Source organism: Lacerta agilis, chromosome 5 (genome assembly GCF_009819535.1).
Source record: "Lacerta agilis isolate rLacAgi1 chromosome 5, rLacAgi1.pri, whole genome shotgun sequence".
In the NCBI taxonomy this organism is placed as follows: domain Eukaryota; kingdom Metazoa; phylum Chordata; class Lepidosauria; order Squamata; family Lacertidae; genus Lacerta; species Lacerta agilis.
This window is the reverse complement of record NC_046316.1, coordinates 52135248-52162404: the sequence shown is the minus strand read 5'-3', so window position 1 is coordinate 52162404 and position 27157 is coordinate 52135248. Positions and strand designations below refer to the sequence as shown.

Sequence of the window (27157 nt, the reverse complement as noted above, 5' to 3'; positions counted from 1 at the left end):
ACTAGCACAACTTGTCATTGCCTGTTCCATAGCTGAAAAAGGAAAGAGTTCATTGAAAAGCTTTTGAAATGCTGAGATTAATCTGGTAAAAAACAACAACAAAAACACTGGCTTTCAAAATTGCAGAATTCTATTTAAGATTTCAATTAAAACACACTTTTCTGGCACCAATTTCTTTCCCCAGTTCTCAACCAGCTGGCAATAATCTAGCCCCTAAAGTAGAAATACAAATGAATGCCCAAATTATGCAGAGCCAAAAGCTTGCTAGAGAATTTAATCTCTTCCAAGTTGAATTTTGGAATTTGTCCTCCATTCTTTCCGACAACATTATACATTTTTTCCCCTGACAGCTTGCAGATTTACAGCTGTTCCCAGATATTGTTCCATTCTTGAATAAAATTGTACCTTCCCCACAATCAAATGAAAAAGGGTTTTGCAATGGGTGGCAAGCAGTAATGCTCACAGAATGCTCTACTTGACTGTACAGGGGCCCTCAACAGAGCAGGAGCTTCTAAAATCTACATCAGATGGAAACTCAGAATAGCAGCAACAGGGTACCAGGAGAAACAGTCCTGACTTTTCTATGACCTACTCCCCATGGGGAAAACTCGAGAAAGCGAAGAGTCAAGCTGTGCAAGCCTGATAGCCCACACTAATTCTACAATAGTTCCACCAGAAACATGAACCAGCAAGAGAGCAATACAGATGAAAACATGCTCTCCAGATTCATGGGGTGGGTAAAACTGGGTGTCTACCAAGAGCACCTCCTATCTTCTTGGCGCCTCCCCTGCCACAAGGTAGTAAACATGCATAGGAGAGTATTTGCAGCACATCAAAATAGCCCAGGTATGTTTAATGAAGCTCATACAGTGGTACCTCTGGTTAAGTCAGGCATAGGCAACCTTCGGCTCTCCAGATGTTTTGGCCTACAACTCCCATGATCCCTAGCTAACAGGACCAGTGGTCAGGGATGATGGGAATTGTAGTCCGAAACATCTGGAGAGCCGAAGGTTGCCTATGCCTGGGTTAAGTACTTAATCCGTTCCGGAGGTCCGTTCTTAACCTGAAACTGTTCTTAACCTGAAGCACCACTTTAGCTAATGGGGCCTCCTGCTGCCGGTGCGCCGCCAGAGCATAATTTCTGTTCTTATCCTGAAGCAAAGTTCTTAACCTGAAGCGTTATTTCTGGGTTAGCGGAGTCAGTAACCTGAAGCGTATGTAACCCGAGTTATCACTGTACTGTATTTCAGAAGGACAAGGATTTTTTGAGAGTGGGGTGGCAGAGAGAAGCAAAAAAGGGACCACACATGGGACTGAGCAATTTCCACTTTCTGGGAGTCTTTCCCCGTTAGGCATCTGTGTTATTCTTGACTCCTTAGTCTTAGATTGTTGGATACCTCAAGCATTCTTTCCATGGCACCAGAGCCACAACGGCTGAAGATGTTTTAATGGGCCATGGAATCCCCAACCTTTCTACTGAACCATTCCAGTTTCCACCAGATTTTCCTAGCTCAAATGTCACTGCATGAAAAGATCCAGCACAAACACAAGGAAATGCCCCCTAGTGGAAGAATTTTAGAAATGAAAATTTGAAAAAGAAAAAAGGGGTAACATCCAGAGTCCTGTTATTATTAAAGCTGCTCCCACAAACTTTCACCCAATTAGCTTGTTGTGTGTACAGTGGTACCTCTGGTTAAGTACTTAATCCGTTCCGGAGGTCCGTTCTTAACCTGAAACTGTTCTTAACCTGAAGCACCACTTTAGCTAATGAGACCTCCCGCTGCCACTGCACCGCCAGAGCACAATTTCTGTTCTTATCCTGAAGCAAAGTTCTTAACCTGAAGCATTATTTCTGGGTTAGCGGAGTTTGTAACCTGAAGCGTATGTAACCTGAAGAGTATGTAACCCGAGGTACCACTGTAATTGGCAAAGCACCTGCACAAGAAACTGACTGAACTGGATAGCAGAAGATGCCATTTTGTCAAATGAGAAGCTGGGTTTAGACAGGGTAGATCTACTATAGATCAGAGGTGTGTGGATTTGAAGGCAGCATTTGATTCTATTTTCTGTGTAAGACTTTGGAGGAAATTAGCCTAATCCAATATAGCCAAAAATGCTACTTTTTCTAATTAAAAGTTTGTATAATAATACCTGGCTGAAGGCATAATGTATTATAGAGGATATCTTATAGATTCTGTGCTATCTACCAAAGGGGTTAAGAAAGTTGCATCTTGCCTCCTATCCTGTTCAACCTATATAGAAATTTTATATATTTAATTGGGCTAACAATGACAATAAAAATGCACAACAGGCTGGTACAATAAAAACACCCTGAGTATACTTTTATACATAGAATATAATAAAACCCAGTACTGCCATGGGCGGAATGAATCTTAAAGAATACTAGTATAATGTATTATTGAATCAACCAAATCCATTGATAAGCAGAGGGATGTGAGACCATGTGCTTCTTTATTGGAACTTGTAATAACATTAAACCAAACCTCTGCAAATCTACCTTTTTACACTGTTGAGGTTCCATCATTGCCTATTTATCATACCTTTAAGTTGGTCACATACAAAACCGTTTTAATGTATAGAAATTTTACTACAAATTTTTACTGCAAAATTTACTGCAAAAAGTGGATCCAAGGAGATTATTGTGGGACATTTTCCTTATATTGTCAAAACAAACACCTTAAGGGCAAACTATAGGAAAATCAAGTTAATGGTATGGATGGATGGTACTCAAATACCATTAATTCTGATCCACTGCTTTATGGGAAAGGATAATTGTAAAAACACAACCCTACAGATTAAAGCAATTAAGAAAATCCTTCAATTCCAGATGTTATTATCCATGGTGCTAGTTAATTCATTCTCTGTTTCTCAAACATTTCAGACATTCACAATGTATAATTTTTTTTTTTTTTTTTTACTATTCTATCTGCCACACACACCAAACAGTCTACTGGGATTATGCAAGTTGGTTTGTTAGCTATTTTGTACAACTCTAGGTTTTCAGTCTTCTTCAATACGGTTGTTAGCCTAAAGTCTTTATACAAACCCTAACAGTCTCTAGAACTCTTTTCACATAAGGAAAGTCTACACATTGACTTCACATAGTATCACAGCTTTGGAATGGCCACTCCAGAAAAGCCAGCAATTTCACATCATTAGTGCTGAGGAAGGCAAAATTCCATCCCTATCTATGCAATTTGCAATCTTGGGTTACAGCCCTAGCTATTTCTGAAGGAAGCCAAGAGTAAGGAGAGAGTCCGAATTAAATGATCCAATGATGTATTGACTACGCAAAAGCATTTGACTGTGTCGACCACAACAAACTATGGCAAGTTCTTAAAGAAATGGGAGTGCCGGATCACCTCATTTGTCTCCTGAGAAATCTCTATGTGGGACAAGAAGCTACAGTTAGAACTGGATATGGAACAACTGATTGGTTCAAAATTGGGAAAGGAGTACGACAAGGCTGTATATTGTCTCCCTGCTTATTTAACTTATATGCAGAATTCATTATGCGAAAGGCTGGACTGGATGAATCCCAAACCGGAATTAAGATTGCCGGAAAAAATATCAACAACCTCAGATATGCTGATGATACTACCTTGATGGCAGAAAGTGAGGAGGAATTAAAGAACCTTTTAATGAGGGTGAAAGAGGAGAGCGCAAAATATGGTCTGAAGCTCAACATCAAAAAAACTAAGATCATGGCCACTGGTCCCATCACCTCCTGGCAAATAGAAGGGGAAGAAATGGAGGCAGTGAGAGATTTCACTTTCTTGGGTTCCATGATCACTGCAGATGGTGACAGCAGTCACGAAATTAGAAGACGCCTGCTTCTTGGGAGAAAAGCAATGACAAACCTAGACAGCATCTTAAAAAGCAGAGACATCACCTTGCCGACAAAGGTCCGTATAGTTAAAGCTATGGTTTTCCCAGTAGTAATGTACGGAAGTGAGAGCTGGACCATAAAGAAGGCTGATCGCCGAAGAATTGATGCTTTTGAATTATGGTGCTGGAGGAGACTCTTGAGAGTCCCATGGACTGCAAGAAGATCAAACCTATCCATTCTCAAAGAAATCAGCCCTGAGTGCTCACTAGAAGGACAGATCCTGAAGTTGAGGCTCCAGTACTTTGGCCACCTCATGAGAAGAGAAGACTCCCTAGAAAAGACCCTGATGTTGGGAAAGATGGAGGGCACAAGGAGAAGGGGACGACAGAGGATGAGATGGTTGGACAGTGTTCTCGAAGCTACTAACATGAGTCTGGCCAAACTGCGAGAGGCAGTGAAGGATAGGCGTGCCTGGCGTGCTCTGGTCCATGGGGTCACGAAGAGTCGGACACGACTGAACGACTGAACAACAACAACAAATGATGTATTATTATTATTATTATTTTAAAAAAAACTTTAGCTGATCGGAGGAGGGGGGACTTCAATTGTTCTCATAGGGTTCCCAGCCACGTAATAAAATGCACAAGTCTAGGTGGATTGAACAGATGGTTTAAGAATAGATATTTCAAGAAACAACCAGTAAAGGGGATGCATGGCAGATCAGATAGATGGCAGATGAGAATGGCATAGTTGGTGAAGAAGAAGAAGAGGAGTTTGGATTTGATATCCCACTTTATCACTACCCGAAGGAGTCTCAAAGCGGCTAACATTCTCCTTTCCCTTTCTCCCCCACAACAAACACTCTGTGAGGTGAGTGGGGCTGAGGGCCCAAGGTCACCCAGAAGCTGCATGTGGCGGAGCAGGGACGTGAACCTGGTTCACCAGATTACGAGTCTACCGCTCTTAACCACTACACCACATTGGCTTCCATCTTATTTCAGCAGTGACGAGAGGGCAGAACCAGTTTTGCCCTGATTTCGAACACTCTGCTCCCAGATCTCCCACCTACTCTGCCTGGCCTGTTTAGGTGGCTCCTTCCTCAGATGTTCATGTGCAAACATAAAGTCTTTGGCATTTTACCAAGGAAAGCCAGGATGTGCCACTTTCCCCCAGGAAAACCCCACTGTTTACCACTGTATCAGAAAAAAAGTCAATTGATTTTTCTGCGGATTGACATTTGTTCTGATTCAGTGATAAATAGCGGGTTTTCACAGTGAAAGCAGCGGGACAAATGAAAACCCACTCGGAGCTGTGCGTAGAAAGCATGGGACAAGCGGAAGTGTGGACAAGCCCTAACAATAGGTTACTCTTGTGCCTGTTCAGTCTGATTCCAGGTGCTAACTTCCTTGCTCTCCTATATCTTTAAACCATGTGGAATGGACAGGTGTTCAAACAAGTGGACTATACTCTGTAAAGGGAAGGGAAGGGAAGGCAGAGAGGCTTTGCTTTTCATGCATATTCCGGTAGTGGCACCCGCCCTGTGGAACACCCTCCAATCTGAGGTCAAAGAGATAAACTACCTAACATTTAGAAAATACCTGAAGGCAGCCCTGTTTAGGGAAGTTTTTAATCTGTGATATTCTAATGTATTTTAATATTTGTTGGAAGCCGCCCAGGGTGGCTGGGGAGACCCAGCCAGATGGGCGGGCTACAAATAATTAAATTTATTTTATTTATTTATTTATTTATTTATTTATTTATTTATTTATTTATTTATTTATTTTTAGCTCTATCATGACTGACGACAAATCAGTTTGGGCTCATCTTATAAACTCTGCAAACCTTAATAAAACTTTACCCACTTTGTTCACTCTACTGTTAAAAGCCCACCTTCTCCTGTGTTCTGTTGCAACTTGTGATACCAGAAGAAGAAAATAAACACAGAGGGAGCAGGACATTAGACATAACCAGAGGGCTTTCCTGGATTCCTTGTCCTCCCTAATGCTCACCCTGGCTTTTGCTGCATAAGAAATTTGGGAGGTACGCTAAGAGTGGAGCATAGTGATGCATCAGCTACGCTGGTTTGTCTGTCTGTGAGTGATATTAACCATCTGTGCACTAATTTAATAGAAGTAGTATTCCCTGTAGTGGGAAGGGAAGAGGAAGAGAAATCCAAGGAAGATTTCCTTACTGACCACCCCACCCCAGCTATGAAGTTAATAAGCTGTGGCTGTTTAACAAGCATGTGTTTATGTCAAAAAGAACTAAGTAATTGTGTTGCTGGGAAGACAAAAACCTACCATATAAACCGAGAGAGAGAGAAAAGTACTGGAGAGAAAGGACACATATTTCTGGTTGCAATTGAAACCAGTCTGCTAATGATTGCAGGTTCTTTGACTGCCAAGGCATTATTGAAACTGCTTATTTGCTGTGCAGCCCAGGGGAAAATAAAACCAACACAGCACGCTTTATTAATCTTGTCCTCGTCTGACATAAAAATGCACCATCCGTCTTTTATTTGATATTTGCAGACCAATTTGTCAAAACAAGCATGTAGATAAGTTATTAATCATTTCCCCTGATTAAACAGAAGAAAGGATTGGAAATCAGCTGACATATCTTTTAAATCAGTGAGGAAAATTTTAAGGTTAAAAAAACTTTACTTGAAGGGGAAAGGGGGAACAACCCTCTTGCAAAAAAAAAGCAGCTTTATGATGTAACTAGAGCCCACCAAAACAATAGATGATGATGATGATGATGATGATGATGATGATTATGTTTTCCTCATTTACAAAAGCTCATTGTCTCTTTCTTCAGGTTGTGTTTTCTACAGATCAGTTACATTTGTTGTGAGACAATAGTTTTTCAGATGCTGTAACTCTAGAAATCTAATCCACAAGGTAATTACCAAAGGGAATGGGAATCCTTTGTAATATCCCTTAGATCTTTCCGGGTCTTGCTCTCTCAACAAAACTGCTGAGCTGGTGACCTATTTGGCGGATATATAAACCCAATCATTATAACATTAGAGTGTTTTAATATAGAAAGCAGATTTTTCCTGGGGAGGTTTCAAGGTCCCCAAGCTGGCAATAGTTCCATAAACAGAGGGGAAAATGTGTAAGGGAGTCTGGTGGGGGAAGAGAGGCCCAGCATACAATTTTTCCCCTTTTGAGCTGCCAGCCTGAGCAGTTGTGGATTTCTCCATGAGAAGTGGGAAGAAGGAGCCAAAAAAACCCTTGACAATTGGAAGGAGCTAGAAGTGAAAATGAAGGGAGAAATTAAAATTAAGTAATGAAGTTTCCAGTTAGACTTTTCCAACCAAGGGCTGGAAGATGAGAATGTGGAAATATCTATATGCTGCCACATTGCATAGTGGAGGTCTCATGCCTCTCTGAACAGATTTCAAAAGTCATCTTTGAAATGCTTCTACATAAGCCTTTTCTTTAAACAGGGATCAGGTGCAACACCACATCTTTGGTTCCCTTTACCTATTCCAATTTAACAAGTGGAATGGTTTGTTTATTGAAATGGGAGGTTTGGGAACATGATCCTTGGGCAGATTTAGACAAATAGATTATATCTGGGATTAACAGTGTGGCACCCATGGTAGCAATGATGGTCTTGAGAATTTTCTGAGCTCTCCTCCCGGCTTGCTGCCCCCTTTGTCATGAGATGGTAAGGGTGGTTAACACCCTCCTCCCCACTTCCTGGACAGTACCTATGTACTAAGGTACTATGTACTAAGCTAAGGAAGGAAGTTATAAGAGTGATGCTCTTTTCCAGCTTCCTCTTCCAGTTCTATATGCTTTTCAATGCTTAGATTGACACCGGAGCAGGGGAAGTGAAGTGGACCAATGTTTTTGTGGTGCTGCAAAGTCTACCCCTTTAAGCTTCAGTTTGATGGTGGTTTTGTGCCGGCCCTGTGTGAAATCATGCAAATTCAAGAAGATTGCTTTTATGAGGCTTCTAAATTAAAGCATTCCCCCCCCCAAAAGGGAGACAGAAAATGACTGAGAGGAAATAAGCGACAAGAATGCGCCCACAGGCTCAAAACATTTAGTGATCGAGTTCAGTACTGTCTATACACAGAATAGTTGATGTCAGGTTTTCTGTAGAAGTCTATCTTCAGAATCCTACCTAAAAATGCTGGGGATAGGGTCTGGGAGCTTCTGCATGCAATATGTATTTTACTGATTGATTTATAATTTATAAACCATTCACTCATATGAAGTATCAAGTTGTCAGGAGAAAGCGAGCAGTAAATCACACCGTTCAAGTAGGATCTAAGTCTTTATTAGCAAAAACACGTTCTGCACAGTAATGTCAGGCCTAATGAGCACAGCAACTCATCTCCGGTATGTCTTGCCCCCATGAAGCAGTTTCTGAGACTTAAGGTCCCTGCCTCCCCACAGGATTTCCCCCCAAGCAATCAGAGATTGTGTTTGCATGCTGTCAATCTCTCCTCCACCCTTTTCATGCCTCTTCTGGTTCTGGGACGGGAGCTTGTCACAGCTCTTTGTCTCTCTCCTCCCACCCTTATGCTTCAGCTTCTGCCTATGATTCTGGACTTCTCTCCATCACAGACTCTCTCAGTTCAAGTTACAGGTGGGTAGCCGTGCTGGTCTGCCATAGTCGAAACAAAATAGAAAATTCTTTCCAGTAGCACCTTAGAGACCAGCTGAGTTTGTTCTTGGTATGAGCTTTCGTGTGCATGCACACTTCTTCAGATACTTCTCTCAGTTCACTAAGCCCTGTTACTTCCCCACCTTCCAACACCTCCTCCTCCCAGTCTTCTCCCTCTGACCACTCATTGTTGCCCCACCATCACTCCCTTGGCTCTGAGCCTTCTTTTCCTGGGGGTTCCCTTGGGGGTTCCCCAAATGGTTCGCACCACCATCCAACCAGTCCATGACACAAGGTAACTGACCCTAATGTATACAGACACTATAAAGCATAAGATACCTCAATACAAAATAATTACAAAAATATCTGGTTCATTTTGAGTTTAAACAGCTGAATAAGCCTGTTGGTAAAGCACAGAATAGACTGTACTCTCCCACTGAGTTATGGGTCTTCCATGACTTCTGTTAGTTCAGTAGGCAGTTATAAAAAAGGATTATATTTTCCTTTTTGGAACGTCATCAATGTTTTGTGAGCTTGTCAACCTAGTACAGAACCTACCCATCTTCATTGCTGTACGCAGGAGTTGAATTGTTCAGATTTCACCATTTAAATCCAAGAATACTTTATGCCAATTATCCTTTTTTATATGTGCAGCCTGAACATTTGTCATATTTGCATATCCTATGTCCTTCAAGGAGGACATAACAACCCTTGGTTAGGCTACAGGTTGAGCTCTGGAGATGGCTAGGCAAGCCCAGGATATCCAGTGGGCCTCATGGTAGAGTAAGGTTTAAATCCAAGCTTCCTCACTTTAAGACATTATGCACATCACCAGGACACTAGCTCTTCATTCATGAAAATAAGTGACTTCCAGGCAGTTATGGGAGTCCATGCTTGGGAGCAATAGGAGATAGCTATTGCCTCTGTACCCTGCTAATGATGAAATTGGATGACTGCTGCCAGAGACAAGCTGGGCTAGTTGTAGCTGAGATCATTTAGTCAAGGCAATTCTTAGGCTCTTGGGCAGGTTAGCTCTCAGAAAGATGAAGTTAGCCTAAATGGAGAAGCAACTATTTGGATTCTGAACAAGACAATAAAGTGCTAACCTATGTAAAATAATTGTGAGCTTATAAAAGAGGACATGCTAGTAGATCCAGAAAAACTGCTCATTCAATTATTACTTTGGCGGTTTCTCCCCCCTCCCAAAGTTATATTGGAAGTTTAGTTTTAGGAACAAATGTTTTGGTGAGTAACCAAAAACCAGGGATCTCAAACTTGTTAACCGAAAACACAAAAGAGCTTATCCTGTAATCTCCACCATGCGTTACATCTCCTTCCATCTCCTGGATTTCACATCAACTATCAATAGGTTATATGGCCCTAGAGGTCACTATCTCCACTTCACTTCCTGGCTTGGGTGGCTCAACAATGCCAGAAGACCACTCTTGTATCAGAAACTAAAAACAAAGTTGCACATGAAGTGCATATACAGATCACCAATAAGGAAAGCGTTCCGCTTTGGACATTATGGAGAAATACGAAGCACAGATCACCCATGCTTTTGCCATTTCCCCAGCTTCTCTTCATCAACAAAAGTCACCCCAAATGAGAACTGAAAAATATCAACTGCTTCCAAAAAAACATTATCAAATGTATTCACCACTTGGGCACTATGCATGGAACATAGTCTCATTAATCTGAATGTCTTATTTTAGCTAGCTGGGAGCAACTATTTGAGCAGAACAAGCAAGTACCACTTGTGACCGACCAAGCCAAATGCAGCCCACCAGGGACCTAAGGACTGAAGACACAGACATGGTTTGGCACTACAGACATGGTTTGGCACCTGTTAAGCCAAAGTATGTGGTAGGTGTGCTATGTTCAGCAGATCTGGTACTGATCTAACATGTAACCAAGTAACATTGTTTCCACGTTCAAAATAGGGCTTTCATTTGATCCAGCTTCAGGCAGGAAGGTACAGTGGTACCTCTGGATGCAAACGGGATCCATTCTGGAGCCCCGTTTGCATCATGAGCAGTCCGCAACCCGCAGTGCTGCTTCTGCACATGACGTCATTTGATGCTTCTGCGCATGCGCGAACCGCCGAACCTGGAAGTAACCCGTTCCGGTACTCCAGGGTTCGGCGTGTTCGCAACCCACATCGAACGCAACATGAGGTACGACTGTATTGGATGTGTTTACAAAAGAACAGTGGATGGGGGCTCTTCAGGAAGTGTAGCAGAGGTGGGAAAATTGTCTGGCTGTAACTACCATCATCCCTGACCACTGGCTATGCTGACTGGGGCTGATGGAAGCAGTAGTCCAACGACATCTGGAGGGCACCAGGTTCCCCATCCCTGTTCTTTAGAATAATTAAAGTGCCCTATACTTTATGCATAATTTCCTCATAAAAATAAGCTATAACCTATTATGACTGGAATGACCCAATGTTTACTCCTAGCTCCTAAATACCTGCTTTTTGGACAAAGGAGTCCCTTTCCTATAATTCTTAGTAACTTTCACACTCATCCAAGATAATTTTCATTACTAAAATAACCAAAGACAAAAACAAATTCTCTACTCTGTGGGTGGCACTGGGGAGCTCTGGTCTGCAGCCAAGTCTCTTTCTCCTGTGTGTTTGTATGTTTAAAATAGGTTCTAACATCCTTCCACATTCTTCTGTGTTCCAGTAAAAATTGAAACATCACAAGACCATTGTATGACACAGTCAAATATGCATGTCCATCTTGAGTAATTTTGGCATGACATTGCCATCTGTGCTGCATATGATTAGGATTTGAGTAGAACATAATGCAAGAACATCTAATGAGGCTGCTTCCTTTGGAGAAGTCACAAGAGTAAAGTTGTTTGGAGTGGTGCATGCTACCAAGCATGAAAATGGAGCTCTGTTGGGGAGCACAAGCCTGCATTTGAAACCCAGGGAAACCTGATAGCAAAAAGTCAAGTGTGTTGGAACCATTTCCATGGGGTTACATTCAAGGCCATGACTGTAGAATTCAACATAAGGTAAAGGACCCCTGGATGGTTAAGTCCAGTTAAAGACAACTATGGGATGTGGCACTCATCTCGCTTCAGGCTGAGGGAGCCGATGTTTGTCCACAGACAGCTTTTCAGGTCATGTGGCCAGCATGACTAAACCACTTCTGCTGCACGGAGCACCATGACGAATGCCAGAGTGCATGGAAACGCAGTTTACTTTCCCACCACTGCGGTATCTATTTATCTACTTGCATTGGTATGCTTTCGAACTGCTAGGTTGGCAGGACGTGGGCTTGCCTCTTGGGCTTGCCAATCAGAAGGTCGGCGGTTCGAATCTGTGTAATGGAGTGAGCTCCAGTTACTCTGTCCTAGCTTCTGCCAACAATTCAACATACAGCCCTTATGAGACCTAAACTGCCTTGGCGTATACCATTTGCACTTCTCACAATAGGGTTGCTTCTAGACAACCTGTACGTTGAGAATTCACTCTGATCTGTTTGGACAAAGTTTTCATGGAGGTTGAATAATATTAGCTGCTTATCAAGCATTGATTAGAATAGTTTGTGGGGAACTTATACAATGTTCATCAAGCAGTTGTTCTCACACTTCCAGTACATTTCCCCATCATTTTCCTTATTACATTTGAGGTGGGTGGGGAAGCAGGCTTTGTGTGCAGGAACACCCAACTATAATTGTGTAACCTGAATTTCCCATCATGTGGTTGAATACCACCTGAAAATACCAACAGATTGCAAGTGCCTTAGGTTATAAAAATCCAGTCCTTATGACAAGCACACTTAGGGAAAGTGAAGGATTTTCAAAATTTATTTATGCTCCCACCTTTCCAAGTTCACCTGCCTTTGTTGCACAAGGCTGAAGTCAGCACACCAATTAGTCTCAAACTTGGTTTAAAGTTTGTGAGGGGCAAAGAACTGTACAATGACACCTCCAGCATTAATACCTCTGTCATCATAAATATATTATTTTCCATTAATTACTTGTCCTTGTTCAATAACTCCATGCCAGTGCCAAGCCAACAAGGCAGGCAGACAAGGAAGTTTGTCTGCAAAAAGAGGACGGGGGGGGGGGGAAGCAAAGCTAGCATCCTGGAGCAGCGATATAATAAGCAGCTTCATATTTTTTGTTAAGAGAGTCTCAGATCGGGCACTTTCCCGGTAGCCAGATAGCATTTCTTCCTCTGGGACAAGGCAGCCCTGGGACAGCCAGACAGCTGCCCCACATAACCCATCAGATATTTAAACACCTCACAATCCCTTCTCTACTTTCCTGGCGCAAAGGAATGTCAACAGAATTAACTGTTCGCTGAAGCTTGATCATCTGAAATGTATCAGCTTTCCAGCCACTGTGTTATAGCCTAAGGCACAACTAGAGCAGATCTCTTCCCATCTAGCATCCTCCCAGACTTCCAGCTGATAGCGAAGAGAGAGTGTGACAGGAGGTTAAAGTGACAAGGAGAGAAAGAAAGGGAAGAGTTAACTTTACATGGCCATACCCAGTGGGCATATAAAGATTCATTTAACTTCTCATTCACCACTTTTAAAAACTAATCCTCTGGCACAGTACAAGGCAACTTTCCATGCAGATCAAGTGTAACCTCTCCAATCTGATCTCAGAAGGAATGAGGTGTGATGAAAACTCAGTTACCTAGCGACTGGTACCAATCATTTCACTTCCAGCTGCAATTAAGAGTATTGCTTTATCCTATAATGGCACTCCCTGCTGCCAGGCAATAACCAACCAAAACAGGAAAACTCTTCCAAAATGAACTGGGGTGGTCTGAATCCCTTACTCAAGAAGTTAGCTCAAATTGTTTATATACTAACCAACAGTGTTTTAACTGTATACAAGACTTGTGCAACAAACTGGAAAAGTCAGCAAGGCTCACACAAGACCACTGAAGACTACCTTACTATTTATCTCACTTTCTAGACTATCTCAACCAGGCAAGTTGGAAGAGGAGCACATAACAGACCCAGTAGCCAACACTTACTTCTGGAAGCGAGGTAGCAGTAGGAAGAGCATGCCCGTGCTCATCTTAACTCCAGGAGTCTAAATGTTTTGTAGCCATTATTGTCAAGTACCCCTCCAACACAAGTAGATAGGGCAAATGGAACAAAATTTAGTAAAGCAGCGATCCTTGCCAAACTTACATGGGAGTAAGCCTCATTGAATGAAACATGGCTTTCTTTTGAGTAGATCTATTTAGTGTTGCAGTCTAAGACACAGTGCATGTCGAAAACAGTGACGGGGGAGGGGTCTGTGCCACAGAATTCTTCTCTTGACTGCTTCGAGGAGCATAGAAATATGCCCCTAACTCAACAGTTAGTTTATGGGAATGGGATGCTCCCTATTGAATAAAGGAAAGTTCCAGAAAGGTTACAGAGAGCCAGTGTAGTGTAGTGGTTAAGAGCGGTAGACTCGTAATCTGGTGAACCGGGTTCGCGTCCCTGCTCCTCCACATGCAGCTGCTGGGTGACCTTGGGCTAGTCACACTTCTTTGAAGTCTCTCAGCCCCACTCACCTCACAGAGTGTTTGTTGTGGGGGAGGAAGGGAAAGAAGATTGTTAGCCGCTTTGAGACTCCTTAGGGTAGTGATAAAGCAGGATATCAAATCCAAACTCTTCTTCTTCTTCTTCTTCTTCTTCTTCTTCTTCTACAGAAGCCTACAGCATGAGAGTTGTTTCTGTGACTGACCAGTTGGTCGAGTTAAGAATCATCTTCTGATATGAGTAAAGTATACAGACCTATTTATCAACTGCTACAGGGCAAATGCAGCCAAGGTTCTGGTTAGTCTTAACACATTCACACTTGTTCTGTATTCATTCTGGCAGGACTTTGCCTTGCCTTGTCTGACTCTTTAAGATACCAAAGTTCACTAGTCCTCAATCATCTCCAAGATGATAATCATGTGTCCTCTAAGCTTTGTTATATTAATTTGCCTAGTATAAGATTAGTTAGACCAACATTCTGGCTTAGTATTAGGCTGAAAAGTAAAACCTGCCAGAGACATTCAAAGAACTTAATGCACCAGTATGGATTTGGCCTTGAGGCAAATCTCTCTCCCCATACTGCACAACATCAGTGGGCAACCTCCAAAACTCATCCACCTTGCCGCTTGCTCCTTTCTTTAGCAAGAGCACTGCACCAGAAAACACACACACACACACACACACATACACACACCCCTTCTGAAAGGTTGTATCCAGAGATTATATTTCTATATATCTTAAAATGGGGAGTATGATGCATTAACTGCCTTGAGTGGAAAGAATGCATTTCTTTCCCTTACTTTTAGGTACAAGTCCTCTGCAGCCATGAGGAAAAATATTTAAAATAATTATCTCTTGCATGCCTATGGAAACAATGCAATGGCCACAAGAAACTCATTCACATCTGCCTGTGCAGTGGCTATCTGCTACTCGGCAGAAAGAGGCAGTGTACAGAAAAAGAAAAAGAAATACGCTGCACAGTAAAATTATAGATCACAACAAAAAGACAAACAGAATTTAAGACAAAGGTGGCATCTTGACTAGAGTTTCCACTTAGGACCATTGGGGATGTGTGTGTGAATCATGTGACAAATGGTTGGCAGTTTCACTGCAGAGAAACAACCTGAAAGACAGACTTTACATTCTAAAGAAGTGCCAGACCAAATTCCCTTGTTTGCCTGGAGTCTGACTCTTCTTCCATTACTTGGACATTCTGGATCCTCAGTGTTTGTTATACGTGAAACAATAGCCAAGACCAGAAGAATAGTGGGAGTCAGACAGTCTCTCTGGAAATGCCCAGTTGGCTGCCAGATGGTCATTCTTTTAAGGGTTCCCCTCACTATACTGGGAAGATTTCTCCTTCAGATGCTGCCATAACCAGGCTTTCCTCCATCTTTCTCCGTCTCCATTTTTGTCTTCCTTTATCACGCTGTTGCTCAAAGCAAGTGTAAAATTTTAAAGCATTGTGTGCCTGCCCCCCATACCTCTTCCCTAATGTTCCCTTCATTTCACACATGTGCATTCGTAATTCGTCCATCCTTCTCTCACTTTCACTTCTCTGCTATGATGGGGTTTGAAAATGTTTCACAGCAGAAATTCATCTAGTTTTGTTTTGTTTTTTTCAGGAAAAAAATGTTTTGTAACTTCGTTAATAACAATAAATGCACGCCCATTTCAAACATAGTATCAAGCTACCTTGGCAATTCTAAAGGTTTTAGCTTTGGTTACTAAACACAAGTAAAATAAACGTGCTAAATGCAATCCCTCTCTAGCACATCAGATTGCCCAAAACTAAAAGATTTCCAAGGAAATTATCTTGTGCAAATTACCCATGTTTGCATAGGAAACTTTTTGAAATTTTCCATTTCAAAATTTTCTGGAAAAACCACATCACTACTTCCATGCTTTTTGCTATGCAGCTTCCTAGCAGGGGCAAACTAAGACATTGTGCTTCCTGAGGCAAATGGAAAAGATAGCACCCTCTCTCTGCTCCGTGTGCAGAAACTGAGCAGAATGTCACATCCACACCACACAAAGCACATCTAAAGCACACTGCTTCCAGCAAAGAATCCTGGTAACCATAGTTTGCTTCTTAAAAGTAAAGGGACTCCTAACCATTAGGGCCAGTCGCAGACGACTCTGGGGTTGTGGCGCTCATCTCGTTTTATTGGCCGAGGGAGCCGGCATTAGAGTACCCCTAAACATTTCTTTAGAAAAAAGCACTGAGTGTTACCATTTAAACTACTAGCATGAAGCAGGAACCTCATCAAAGAAAAACACAGCATCTAGCCTCTGCTTGATTTCCCCCCCTATTCTGTTATTTCCTTTGTGCTGTTGTTGTTGTTGTTCAGTCGTTCAGTCGTGTCCGACTCTTCGTGACCCCATGGACCAGAGCACGCCAGGCACGCCTATCCTTCACTGCCTCCCGCAGTTTGGCCAAACTCATGTTAGTAGCTTTGAGAACACTGTCCAACCATCTCATCCTCTGTCGTCCCCTTCTCCTTGTGCCCTCCATCTTTCCCAACATCAGGGTCTTTTCTAGGGATTCTTCTCTTCTCATGAGGTGGCCAAAGTACTGGAGCCTCAACTTCAGGATCTGTCCTTCTAGTGAGTACTCAGGGCTGATTTCTTTGAGAATGGATAGGTTTGATCTTCTTGCAGTCCATGGGACTCTCAAGAGTCTCCTCCAGCACCATAATTCAAAAGCATCAATTCTACGGCGATCAGCCTTCTTTATGGTCCAGCTCTCACTTCCGTACATTACTACTGGGAAAACCATAGCTTTAACTATACGGACCTTTGTCGGCAAGGTGATGTCTTTGCTTTTTAAGATGCTGTCTAGGTTTGTCATTGCTTTTCTCCCAAGAAGCAGGCGTCTTCTAATTTCGTGACTGCTGTCACCATCTGCAGTGATCATGGAACCCAAGAAAGTGAAATCTCTCACTGCCTCCATTTCTTCCCCTTCTATTTGCCAGGAGGTGATGGGACCAGTGGCCATGATCTTAGTTTTTTTGATGTTGAGCTTCAGACCATATTTTGCGCTCTCTTCTTTCACCCTCATTAAAAGGTTCTTTAATTCTTCCTCACTTTCTGCCATCAAGGTAGTATCATCAGCATATCTGAGGTTGTTGATATTTTTTCCGGCAATCTTAATTCCGGTTGGGGATTCATCCAGTCCAGCCTTTCGCATGATGAATTCTGCATATAAGTTAAATAAGCAGGGAGACAATATACAGCCTTGTCGTACTCCTTTCCCAATTTTGAACCAATCAGTTGTTCCATATCCAGTTCTAACTGTAGCTTCTTGTCCCACATAGAGATTTCTCAGGAGACAAATGAGGTGATCCGGCACTCCCATTTCTTTAAGAACTTGCCATAGTTTGCTGTGGTCGACACAGTCAAATGCTTTTGCATAGTCAATGAAGCAGAAGTAGATGTTTTTCTGGAACTCTCTGGCTTTCTCCATAATCCAGCGCATGTTTGCAATTTGGTCTCTGGTTCCTCTGCCCCTTCGAAATCCAGCTTGCACTTCTGGGAGTTCTCGGTCCACATACTGCTTAAGCCTGCCTTGTAGAATTTTAAGCATAACCTTACTAGCGTGTGAAATGAGTGCAATTGTGCGGTAGTTGGAGCATTCTTTGGCACTGCCCTTCTTTGGGATTGGGATGTAGACTGATCTTCTCCAATCCTCTGGCCACTGCTGAGTTTTCCAAACTTGCTGGCATATTGAGTGTAGCACCTTAACAGCATCCTCTTTTAAAATTTTAAATAGTTCAGCTGGAATATCATCACTTCCACTGGCCTTGTTGTTAGCAAGGCTTTCTAAGGCCCATTTGACTTCACTCTCTAGGATGTCTGGCTCAAGGTCAGCAACCACATTACCTGGGGTGTATGAGACCTCCATATCTTTCTGGTATAATTCCTCTGTGTATTCTTGCCACCTCTTCTTAATGTCTTCTGCTTCTGTTAGGTCCTTTCCACTTTTGTCCTTAATTGTGGTAATCTTTGTACGAAATGTTCGCTTCCTTTGTGCTAGCCTCTTATAAACAAGCTTTTCTCCATTCACTTGTCTGAGCAAGGATGGACCATCAACTACCCTTGAACTCCAGCAGATTAAGTCATTGTTTCTGATTAAGTTGTAGAGCTACACTCCCACCTTCACCACAGTACTGGGACTATAGTCTTCTGTAGAAGATAATGGAAGCCATGTTTTAAACGATGGGTAGGCAAACTAAGGCCTGGGGGCCGGATCTGGCCCAATCGCCTTCTAAATCCGGCCCGCGGATCATCCAGGAATCAGCGTGTTTTTACATGAGTAGAATGTGCCCTTTTATTTAAAATGCATCTCTGGGTTATTTGTGGGACCTGCCTGGTGTTTTTACATGAGTAGAATGTGTGCTTTTATTTAAACCGCATCTCTGGGTTATTTGTGGGGCATAAGAATTCGTTCACCCCCCCAAAAAATAGTCCGCCCCCACAGGTCCCAGGTCTGAGGGACAGTGGACTGGCCCCCTGCTGAAAAAGTTTGCTGCCTCCTGTTTAAAACCCTTGGCCAGTGCCTCAACCTACCACAATGCTTAAGCCCTAGATCCAGTTTCCCAGTACTCTTTCAACCTTTCTCAGATCTGACCCTAAGGTATTTTATTGTGTGTGGCAAATGACAAAACAGCACACACACCCAGTTCATGTGGAGAAGCTGGCCACACTGGCCACTGAATCTTACTGCAACAGTGGTGATGGGACAACATCATCTACCATACCCAAGAGCAGCCTGTTGGCTTAGGGGCCACAGGGAAGGCTGCTTGGCAGGGACAGCTTTGTCCTCCAACAAGGGGAAATGTGAGCAGTGGGGTAAAGTCAGGGGGGGTAAAGTCAGGGGAAGGTCAGAAAGAATGGCTAGTGTGGAGGTGGATGAAGAGACAGAAACTTTATTGAAGGTTAACTGCCAGGTAACATGTTTCCAGTCTTTGGGCATTTTTGTTTTGTCTGATAGCTTATTTAAAACTGCGCTATGTAAAGAAACAAAATCTAGGAATTGCCTGAAGAGCTTTGATGCTTTTCTCCCTTAAAAAGGATCCCAGTCTTTGGTTCCAAAAGGTCACACATAAACACCAGTACTTCCTATCTATTACATCTACAATCTTGGATTGATACATTTTATTAATTGGAGACTAGAAGCATGTATTTTAAAATCCAAGTGGTCTCTTGCTAGAAGGTTTCAGTTCAAATTGCATTGTTCATGGTCCAAACTAGATACATCTCATTACAACATAGAAGACAGATTGCTGTTAGCCAGTTACAAACACTCAGAATGAATTACTTCACTGAGCGACGATAATACTTATTCAAAAATGAATCATATCAGTTAAATGCAAATGTTACCCACACAACCACTTTTAAAAGCACTTTAAACCTTTCACTGCCATATAATCTATAGAGATCCCACACCTCTCAATCCTTTGCGATTGGGTGAAAGGTTGAACTGCCATGCCAGGTTTTCATCCCCAGAGGAATATTTTTAAATAGTCCATCCAATAAATCCTTCAAAAATAGTGGCAAGTAATGGAAATACTGAGATCTTTTCCAGCAGAGAAACGGTATCATTCTTAGTAAATACATAGCATATGCTGTGTACATCCCCCTCCTCCACAACCCAAGACTTTCCATTAATGTATATTGGGTAATTAATGTACAGGCTTAGAAGACATTCTTACAGCAGAAGGCAATATTTTGGCCCCAAGCCCAAACCAACTGGTGGGGCGCAGGGGGAGAGAAGAGAGAAATCCCACCTCTTGAGTCAGGCACTCTACCAGATGCAATACATAAGATGCATGAAGGGCTGGAGGGGGAATGGAGAAAAGTACATATATATTTATTTCAAAGTATGTCTTACCACTTTCATTCTTCTCTATTACATCCACCACCTCTCCAGCTTGCAGGCTGATCTCCGAGTTTTCTTGTTTCTCATAGTTAGACACCACCACATACTGCTCCAGGATCATAGGTTCAGAACTAGCGTCAGCACCTGGGGAAGGGAAAAAGCAAGCTGTGAGCCAGCTTCCAGCCATGGCTCCTCGAGAGCGACCTCTGTCCATCCGACTCATGATAGGCTGATTTGTCACCAATGCCAAGCCAATCAGAATACAACCTTGGCTCGCGGCATATCCCCAAATGGCTGGCCATATAGAAGAAGTTTCCTCTGGCCCACAGCTGAGTAGTACAGAAGAACATTGGAGACTGGTTGAAGAGGGGAGACGGGGGAGGGGGAAAAAACCACCCAAGAGTTTAACACAACAGCATATTGTTAGATAGCAAGCTGCAGGATGGAGTTTGAAAATAAACCTCTTTCCAACATGGTTGCCACACCATCCTTGTTCCCATTCAGAGAGAAAAATCCATCTCGGTCACAACCAGCATTAAAAAAAGTGTGTGTGGGGGGGAGAGAAATCCAGGGCTGCCTCGCTAAATGGGAGGGCAGAAAAACACCCAAGTCCACAACTTCTCCCCCTCATAGGCTGAGCTCCTGCCTCGCTCTCACAGGCTCAAGCTAAGAGTCAAAAGGGGGGCTGTGGACGCCAATCATATTTGCCTCGCGCTGCAGTCCTTAAATAGAAAACACATGAGCCGTGTTGAATAAGGGAGGTGGGGGTGGAGGAAGGGAAGAGGGGAGGGCGCAAAGGACTGTTTACTTGAAACAGAAGAAGAAGAAGAATTACAGCACCAGATTCCTGCTTACACAGTTCCCCTCTGCTTCACTGCTCAAGCTCTTTCCAAATAAAACTCCCCCCAGTGTGTCCCCGTTAAACCGAGATGTACGTACAGAGAGTCGTCCCTTTTTTGTGCAGCCGTAAAAAAAACACCACATTTCGCATAGTAAGAGTCATTCTTCAAAGTTCCCTAAACCAACACAAAATGCTTGCATTGGATTCTTTCTCCCTGCCTCCACTCCCCAGCCACCCAGCTGAGCGATGCCCAGGCCTATTTCTTTCCTCCTGTGAAAGTTTTCCCATCCCACCCACCCCATCCATATTTTCTGGTTCATTTTCTCAATCTTAATCATATGGGTGGTTTCCCCCCCCCCTCCAAAAAAAAGCAAAGGAACAAAAAAAAGTGTGTTCTGCCACCAGGGATGAAGGCTCACCCTTCCTGCCTTATAGCAACAAGCTGCTGCAGAAGCATGCCTGCCCCTTCGCTCATAAGTCACTCAGAAGATAAACAAGGCCCTTCCCCGCCCACTTCTAAACACCCACAGGAAAATCTGCCCCTGTACATTATTCCTCGGCGCCTGCAAGAAGAAATATGTGCTACAAAAGCATTTTTTAAGCCAGGGCTCTTCCCCCCACCCAGGACTCCTTTCACTTACACACACACACACACAGTCAAGAACAAAAGGAAACCCTGCTTATTCTCAAATGAGCTAGCAATCATTAAGCTTCAAGAGAGGATGTTTACAAGATTACATTCAGTTTGATGTGTGCATCAAAAGGGGCATTACCTCTAAGCACAGGATGGCATACATCTTGAATATCCCCACCTGAGCTCACAAGACACCTCATATCAGTGGTCCAGTCACTTTACCAGCCAATAGATGTCAAAATCCTCCTTACTCCTTGCTAGGGTGATATCACTGGCTAACAGTGGAAACCTATGCATGTTTAATAGGAAAACCAGTGCATAACTAGCAGTTAAGGTGGTCACAGAAGACAGACCTCCATTTAAAGGTGGGTCCAGTCCTCATCCAGTTTAAAAGATAATAAACGATATAAGGAGGGAGAGAAGCTGCTTTTAATGCATTACATATTTTAAAGTTCTGGTGATGGTTTTCAGCTGCTTGGATGCTCCTTGCATGCCAAAAACTGGGATAAAATTAAAAACAAATATAAATATTGGAAAAAGAATTTAGTTAGGGGCAGCTTGGTGCAAGTAAGTTCCCTAGAGAGACCTGTAATTTATGGGATACATCCAGCATGGTACTGTGATGAAAGAGAATTCTCACCTCCAGCCCAAGATCTGGTCAGCTTGGGCTGGACAGGTTACATACTCCGCTAACCCAGAAATAACGCTTCAGGTTAAGAACAGAAATCGTGCTCTGGCAGCACAGCGGCAGTGGGAGGTCCCATTAGCTAAAGTGGTGCTTCAGGTTAAGAACAGTTTCAGGTTAAGAATGGACCTCCGGAACGAATTAAGTACATAACCAGAGGTGGGTAGCCGTGTTGGTCTGCCACAGTAAAAACAAAATAAAAAATAAAAAAATCCTTCCAGTTGCACCTTAGAGACCAACTAAGTTTGTTCTTGGTATGAGCTTTCATGTGCATGCACACTTCTTCAGATACACTGAAATAGAAGTCACCAGACCCTTATATATAGTGAGAGAGTGAGGAAGGGTATTACTCAGAAGGGTGGTGGGAATGGGTGATTGGCTGATGGGTGTGGAAAACCTGTTGATGACTGTTAACGACTGCAATTAGTCCTAAAGGAAAAAGCAAGGGGTGAGATGATACCACTGTATATTAATGTCAAATAAGGGTAAAGTTAGTTGCAAACCTTCAATATAGTACATATTTAGAGACCAAAGTCTGCAAAGATGTATCTATCACACCATCTTAAGCAATATTTATTTTATGACTGGGAAGAAAGAGGCTAGAATCAGAAAACCCTTTCCAGCTATCACAATCCACAATTCTACAGAAAAAGAGGAAAAAGAAGCCTTCATTGTTTCAGAGCAGAGCAAGTATTCTTCTTTCGTGCAGCATTTGTAAAAAAAAAAATCTTCTCCATAGACTTGTTTAATTGGTTCCATCTATCAAAAGATTTTATTTATAGGATGGACAGCTTCTAGAGAAAGAGAGAGAGACTTGACTCATCCAAACTGTCTGCTAATTTAACATGGATTGAGTTCCTTTGGACACTTAGCAGGAAAGTTCCCAAGAGACATTTTCCCTTCTTTGACTCTCCCGATTAAAGAAGAGGAAATACAAATGTGAATGCACCAGTGGAGGAGGGGGACGAGAATAACTGTGGTATCATTAAGTTCCATTGTCAATCGTGAAAAAAAGACCAGGCTATTTGAGATGAAATTTCTACTGGTTTCTTTTTAAAGAGTGTGCTTAGGATTCAAATCAGTCTAGGACAGTGATGGCCAAACTTGGCCCTCCAGCTGTTTTTGGACAACTCCCATAATCCCTAGCTAACAGGACCAGTGGTCAGGGAATTGTAGTCCCAAAACAGCTGCAGGGCCAAGTTTGGCCATCACTGGTCTAGGAGAATTTACACTCTCCACTCCTCTATGGAAAACGTATGCATGTGTTCAGGGGCACCCTTCAACATCACAAAGCTCATTAAAAATAAGCTATTTAGGAGACTGGATTCCTAACAAAACATTAAGCCCAACAAGCCTCTCTCATTGTTTCTATTAAATGTTGTTTTGAGAGAGCATACTTAAAATAATGTCTTCAAAAGGTGGGGGATTTTCTATACAGAAGTCATTTCCATATAGAAAATATAATGCAAGGAATACGCAGATTATCAAACAAGCAATAATCATACTTTTCTTATTGTCTTCTCATATACATCTGGCTTGCCACTGAGGCTGCTGGCTAGGGGTGTGTGTGTGTGTGTGTGTGTGTGTGTGTGTGTGTGTGTAATCAGAGAGAGAATCATACACACATACATGAATGAATGCCATGACTGACTGTAACACAGACATGATTGCCAGCAATCAAATAGTTTCTCAGATAATATATTTTGTTACATCTTAAACAGTCATTTAGGTTTCTGGATAAATGGGAGCTTTCTTAATTTATCCAGTTTTTGTTTCCTATATTACACCATGAAATCACAATCCACTTAACCTAATTAAACAAAATAACAAACAAAAAATATGATCCTTCTGTACTCAAATGGCTACCTTCCTCATGGTCAAGTTAATAGGAGCATGAACTACACATGGAGCTGTGCTGGCTGGAGAGTTGAGAGAAGAAACGTTTTTATGAACCCCCCCCCCCCAACACACATTAAAAAGGTACCGGTACTTCCCCTTCAGGCAATTTCTTCAAAAGAGAGCTAAAGCAGCTGCTTATGTAGGAAGCATGCCCTTACTCTGAATTGGCTTTATTTGCATTCAGTGATGTCAGCAACATGCAGCCAAATCAAATTGGTTCATCTTCTTAACAATTGATGATTTGGCTTATGTCATTATAAAAAAGGAGAAAGAGGGAGTATTGGGGCAGCAACCGATGTGGGAAAAACAGCAGTGAACAACTTCTGAAAAATGTAAAAATCCCCACCAGAGTCCACATCTAGAATATGGGGCACTTCCTCTAATTAGGAACTGGGGAACATTGAGCATAGTCCTAGCTACAACACACACCTCAGATTTTTGCTGCTCCTCCATCTATTGCTGGTGTCAAGCTATCCTGCGAATAAAAGTTTAACTTGGCTAGTTTTTAGGATGTTCTGACTAAAAAAAGGTAAAGGTAAAGGACCCCTGACAGTTAAGTCCAGTCGCAGATGACTCTGGGGTTGCGGCGCTCATCTCACTTTACAGGCTGAGGAGCCGGTGTTTGTCCGCATGCAGTTTTCCCGGGTCATGTGGCCAGTATGACTGAGCCACTTCTGGCACAACGGAACACCGAAACCAGAGCAACGCACAGAAACGCTGTTTACTTTCCCGCCGGAGTGGTACCTATTTATCTACTTGCACTTTTGGGTGTTCTTTCAAACTGCTAGGTGGACAGGAGCTGGAACAGAGCAACGGGAGCTCACCCCGTCGCGGGGATAGAAACCACTGACCTTCTGATCGGCAAGCCCAAGAGGCTCAGTGGTTTAGACCACAGTGCCACCCGCATCCGTGTTCTAAGGGTATGCAAAAAAAAAAAAAACAACCTATCTAAAGTATGTAATATTTTTAAAGAGGAAGTGGCATTGCTCACTTTCATCCAGCGTTTTCTTCAACATGGTATAATAAGCAACACAGAAACAAGGTAACAAGTATTATCCATGGAAGCTGCAAATGGGATTTATTTCTTGATTCTAGTTCCATCTATACTCCATACATTTTTATCCTTATCCATGTCTGCCTGCCCTTTTTCATCTGGTACTACTGATCCCCCTGCCAAATCTAATGTTTGTTTGTTTGTTTGTTTTTATTCACAACCAATTTTACAAAGGTTAGCCAATTCTCCATTTTAAATTGCCGCAGGTGCTTTAATGGGGATCTGTCCAATACACAGTTAGCAAGACTAGTACAGTAACTTAAAATAAGTGGTGATTCTCTTGTCCCACTGGTATTTGACCCAGTCAGTGCTCATGTCGTATCTCTGGTCTTGCCTTCTTATATGTCTTTTTCTTTTGAAAATCTCTAATCAGAGCAATTCATTAGTTCTCCAGGCTCTCCACCACCAATCACTTTAGATTTGTTGGTTTCAGAGATGACATCCAGCCAAGAAAAAGTTGAGACAGAGGAAAGGGTGAAGTCAGATTCCTTTCCCCAGCCACCTCAACTTCTTGGAAAATTGGCTCACAGTCTACGGAGTCCAATCAACTAGGTTACAGGTAGAAAAAGTTAAGGCAATGGTATTCCACACACAGATGTGTGAAACCACTTGGAGGGCATCCAAGAAGCTGCCAGACACAAGTTCCCCAACAGTTGGAGAACACCTAAATACTTTGGCACTTGACCCATTTCAACTGGCCGAAGCAAGTGTGGATTCTTTTAGCTGTGCTTCGAGATAGAAAAGGGATAGAAGCTCATATTTTAAAGAGAAGGCTGGATTGAAGAGTGGAAGAACATTCCTAAAGGTGGCAGTTTGGTTTAGAGAAGTTTAGGAGCAGGAAACTATTAGACCAGGTGTTCTCTCTATGCTCCGTTCAAGTGTTCTCAAAGTGCACTCAGGGCAGAACTTTTACATCTTGGCAGCCACAGTTCTTCCAAATTACTTTTGCTGAGGTAACATAAATGTGGGGAAAGCTGGAAGGGAGAGATGCTTAACCCCACTGTCCCATCTACTGATTCTCTTCAGAAAACAGCTCCCCACAGGCATCTTTCCCCCTAGCCAGAAGGGGGAAAGGAAGGGTATAAGAACAGCCCAGGGTGTATTTGCAGGGGAGAATTGGTAAGCAGAGGCAGAATTAGGGGAGGTGGAGGAAAGACAAGTAAAAAGAACCATTTTTAAATTTTTTTTGCCTGAGAGCATTAAACACAGAAGAGACCGGGGGTGGGGGGATTGCTTTCTCAAATAGCTTACATACAGTAATTTCCTCCCATTTAACTTTTATTTTCCTGCAAAAGGCTGCTCATACACATGGACTTTTACTGAAGCTCCAATTGCCTGCATCTTGCCATCACAACAAATCCAGCCAGGTAATACTGCATAGTGCCAAACAGAGAGAGAATTTGGCTCAGAGTCTTAACATTTTAGAGGTGCAAGTCTCCCTTTCTCAACCTCCATCTCACACCTAGGCAGTTGTATGTATTCCCATGGCCATATACACAAAAATGTATCCGATGGGCTTCAAACTTTGCTTTCTATTAAACTGCTGAAAGACATAATTTGATACCTGAAAGAGCTCTGAGTTCTCTAAACCAAATCCATGCCTAATGAGGCACACATGGCCTTCAGTGTTAACCATGCAAAATCCAAGGACAAATCTTTGTCTCTAATTTTTCAGAATGTCTTTTCCTTTCCTTGCCATCCAGATTGTTTGTTCCCTGCAAACCCCCCCCCCATGTTTCTTAGAACTTAAGACAAGGGAAGAGAATTTGCCTCTTACAGAGCAATCCCAATACTACACTTCTCACATCTGTCTTGATCCCTGCAAGATGTACACCCACAGGGGCAGGCTCTAGTGCCAACTGTAAATCCCTAACTTAATATGTTCAGGGCAAGAAAGTATGTGCTATGCAATGGGCAAGGTTAGCACATGCTCCAGGAAGCCATTCTAACCATCAACACTTCATTGCTTTGGAACACCGCATGGTAGTATCAGCCAGGCTCTAATTTATTAGAACTCAAATGTTTCCAGATTAATCTGGGATGCATGTGCATGAATGGCATATAGGCATTCTAGTCATCAACTGGGTGCCGTAAGAATGATGCATATACAGTGGTACCTTGGGTTACAGACGCTTCAGGTTACAGACTCTGCTAACCCAGAAATAGTACCTCAGGTTAAG

General features: G+C 42.6%; 1 protein-coding gene across 1 annotated transcript in view; it reads right to left on the bottom strand.

The window, feature by feature from the left end:
- SH3PXD2A (SH3 and PX domains 2A) overlaps positions 1-27157 on the bottom strand; it is a 95678-nt gene that overhangs the window by 46957 nt on the left and 21564 nt on the right. The window contains 1 exon segment of the mRNA XM_033149740.1: positions 19877-20008. Coding sequence (XP_033005631.1) covers positions 19877-20008 — 132 coding nt within the window.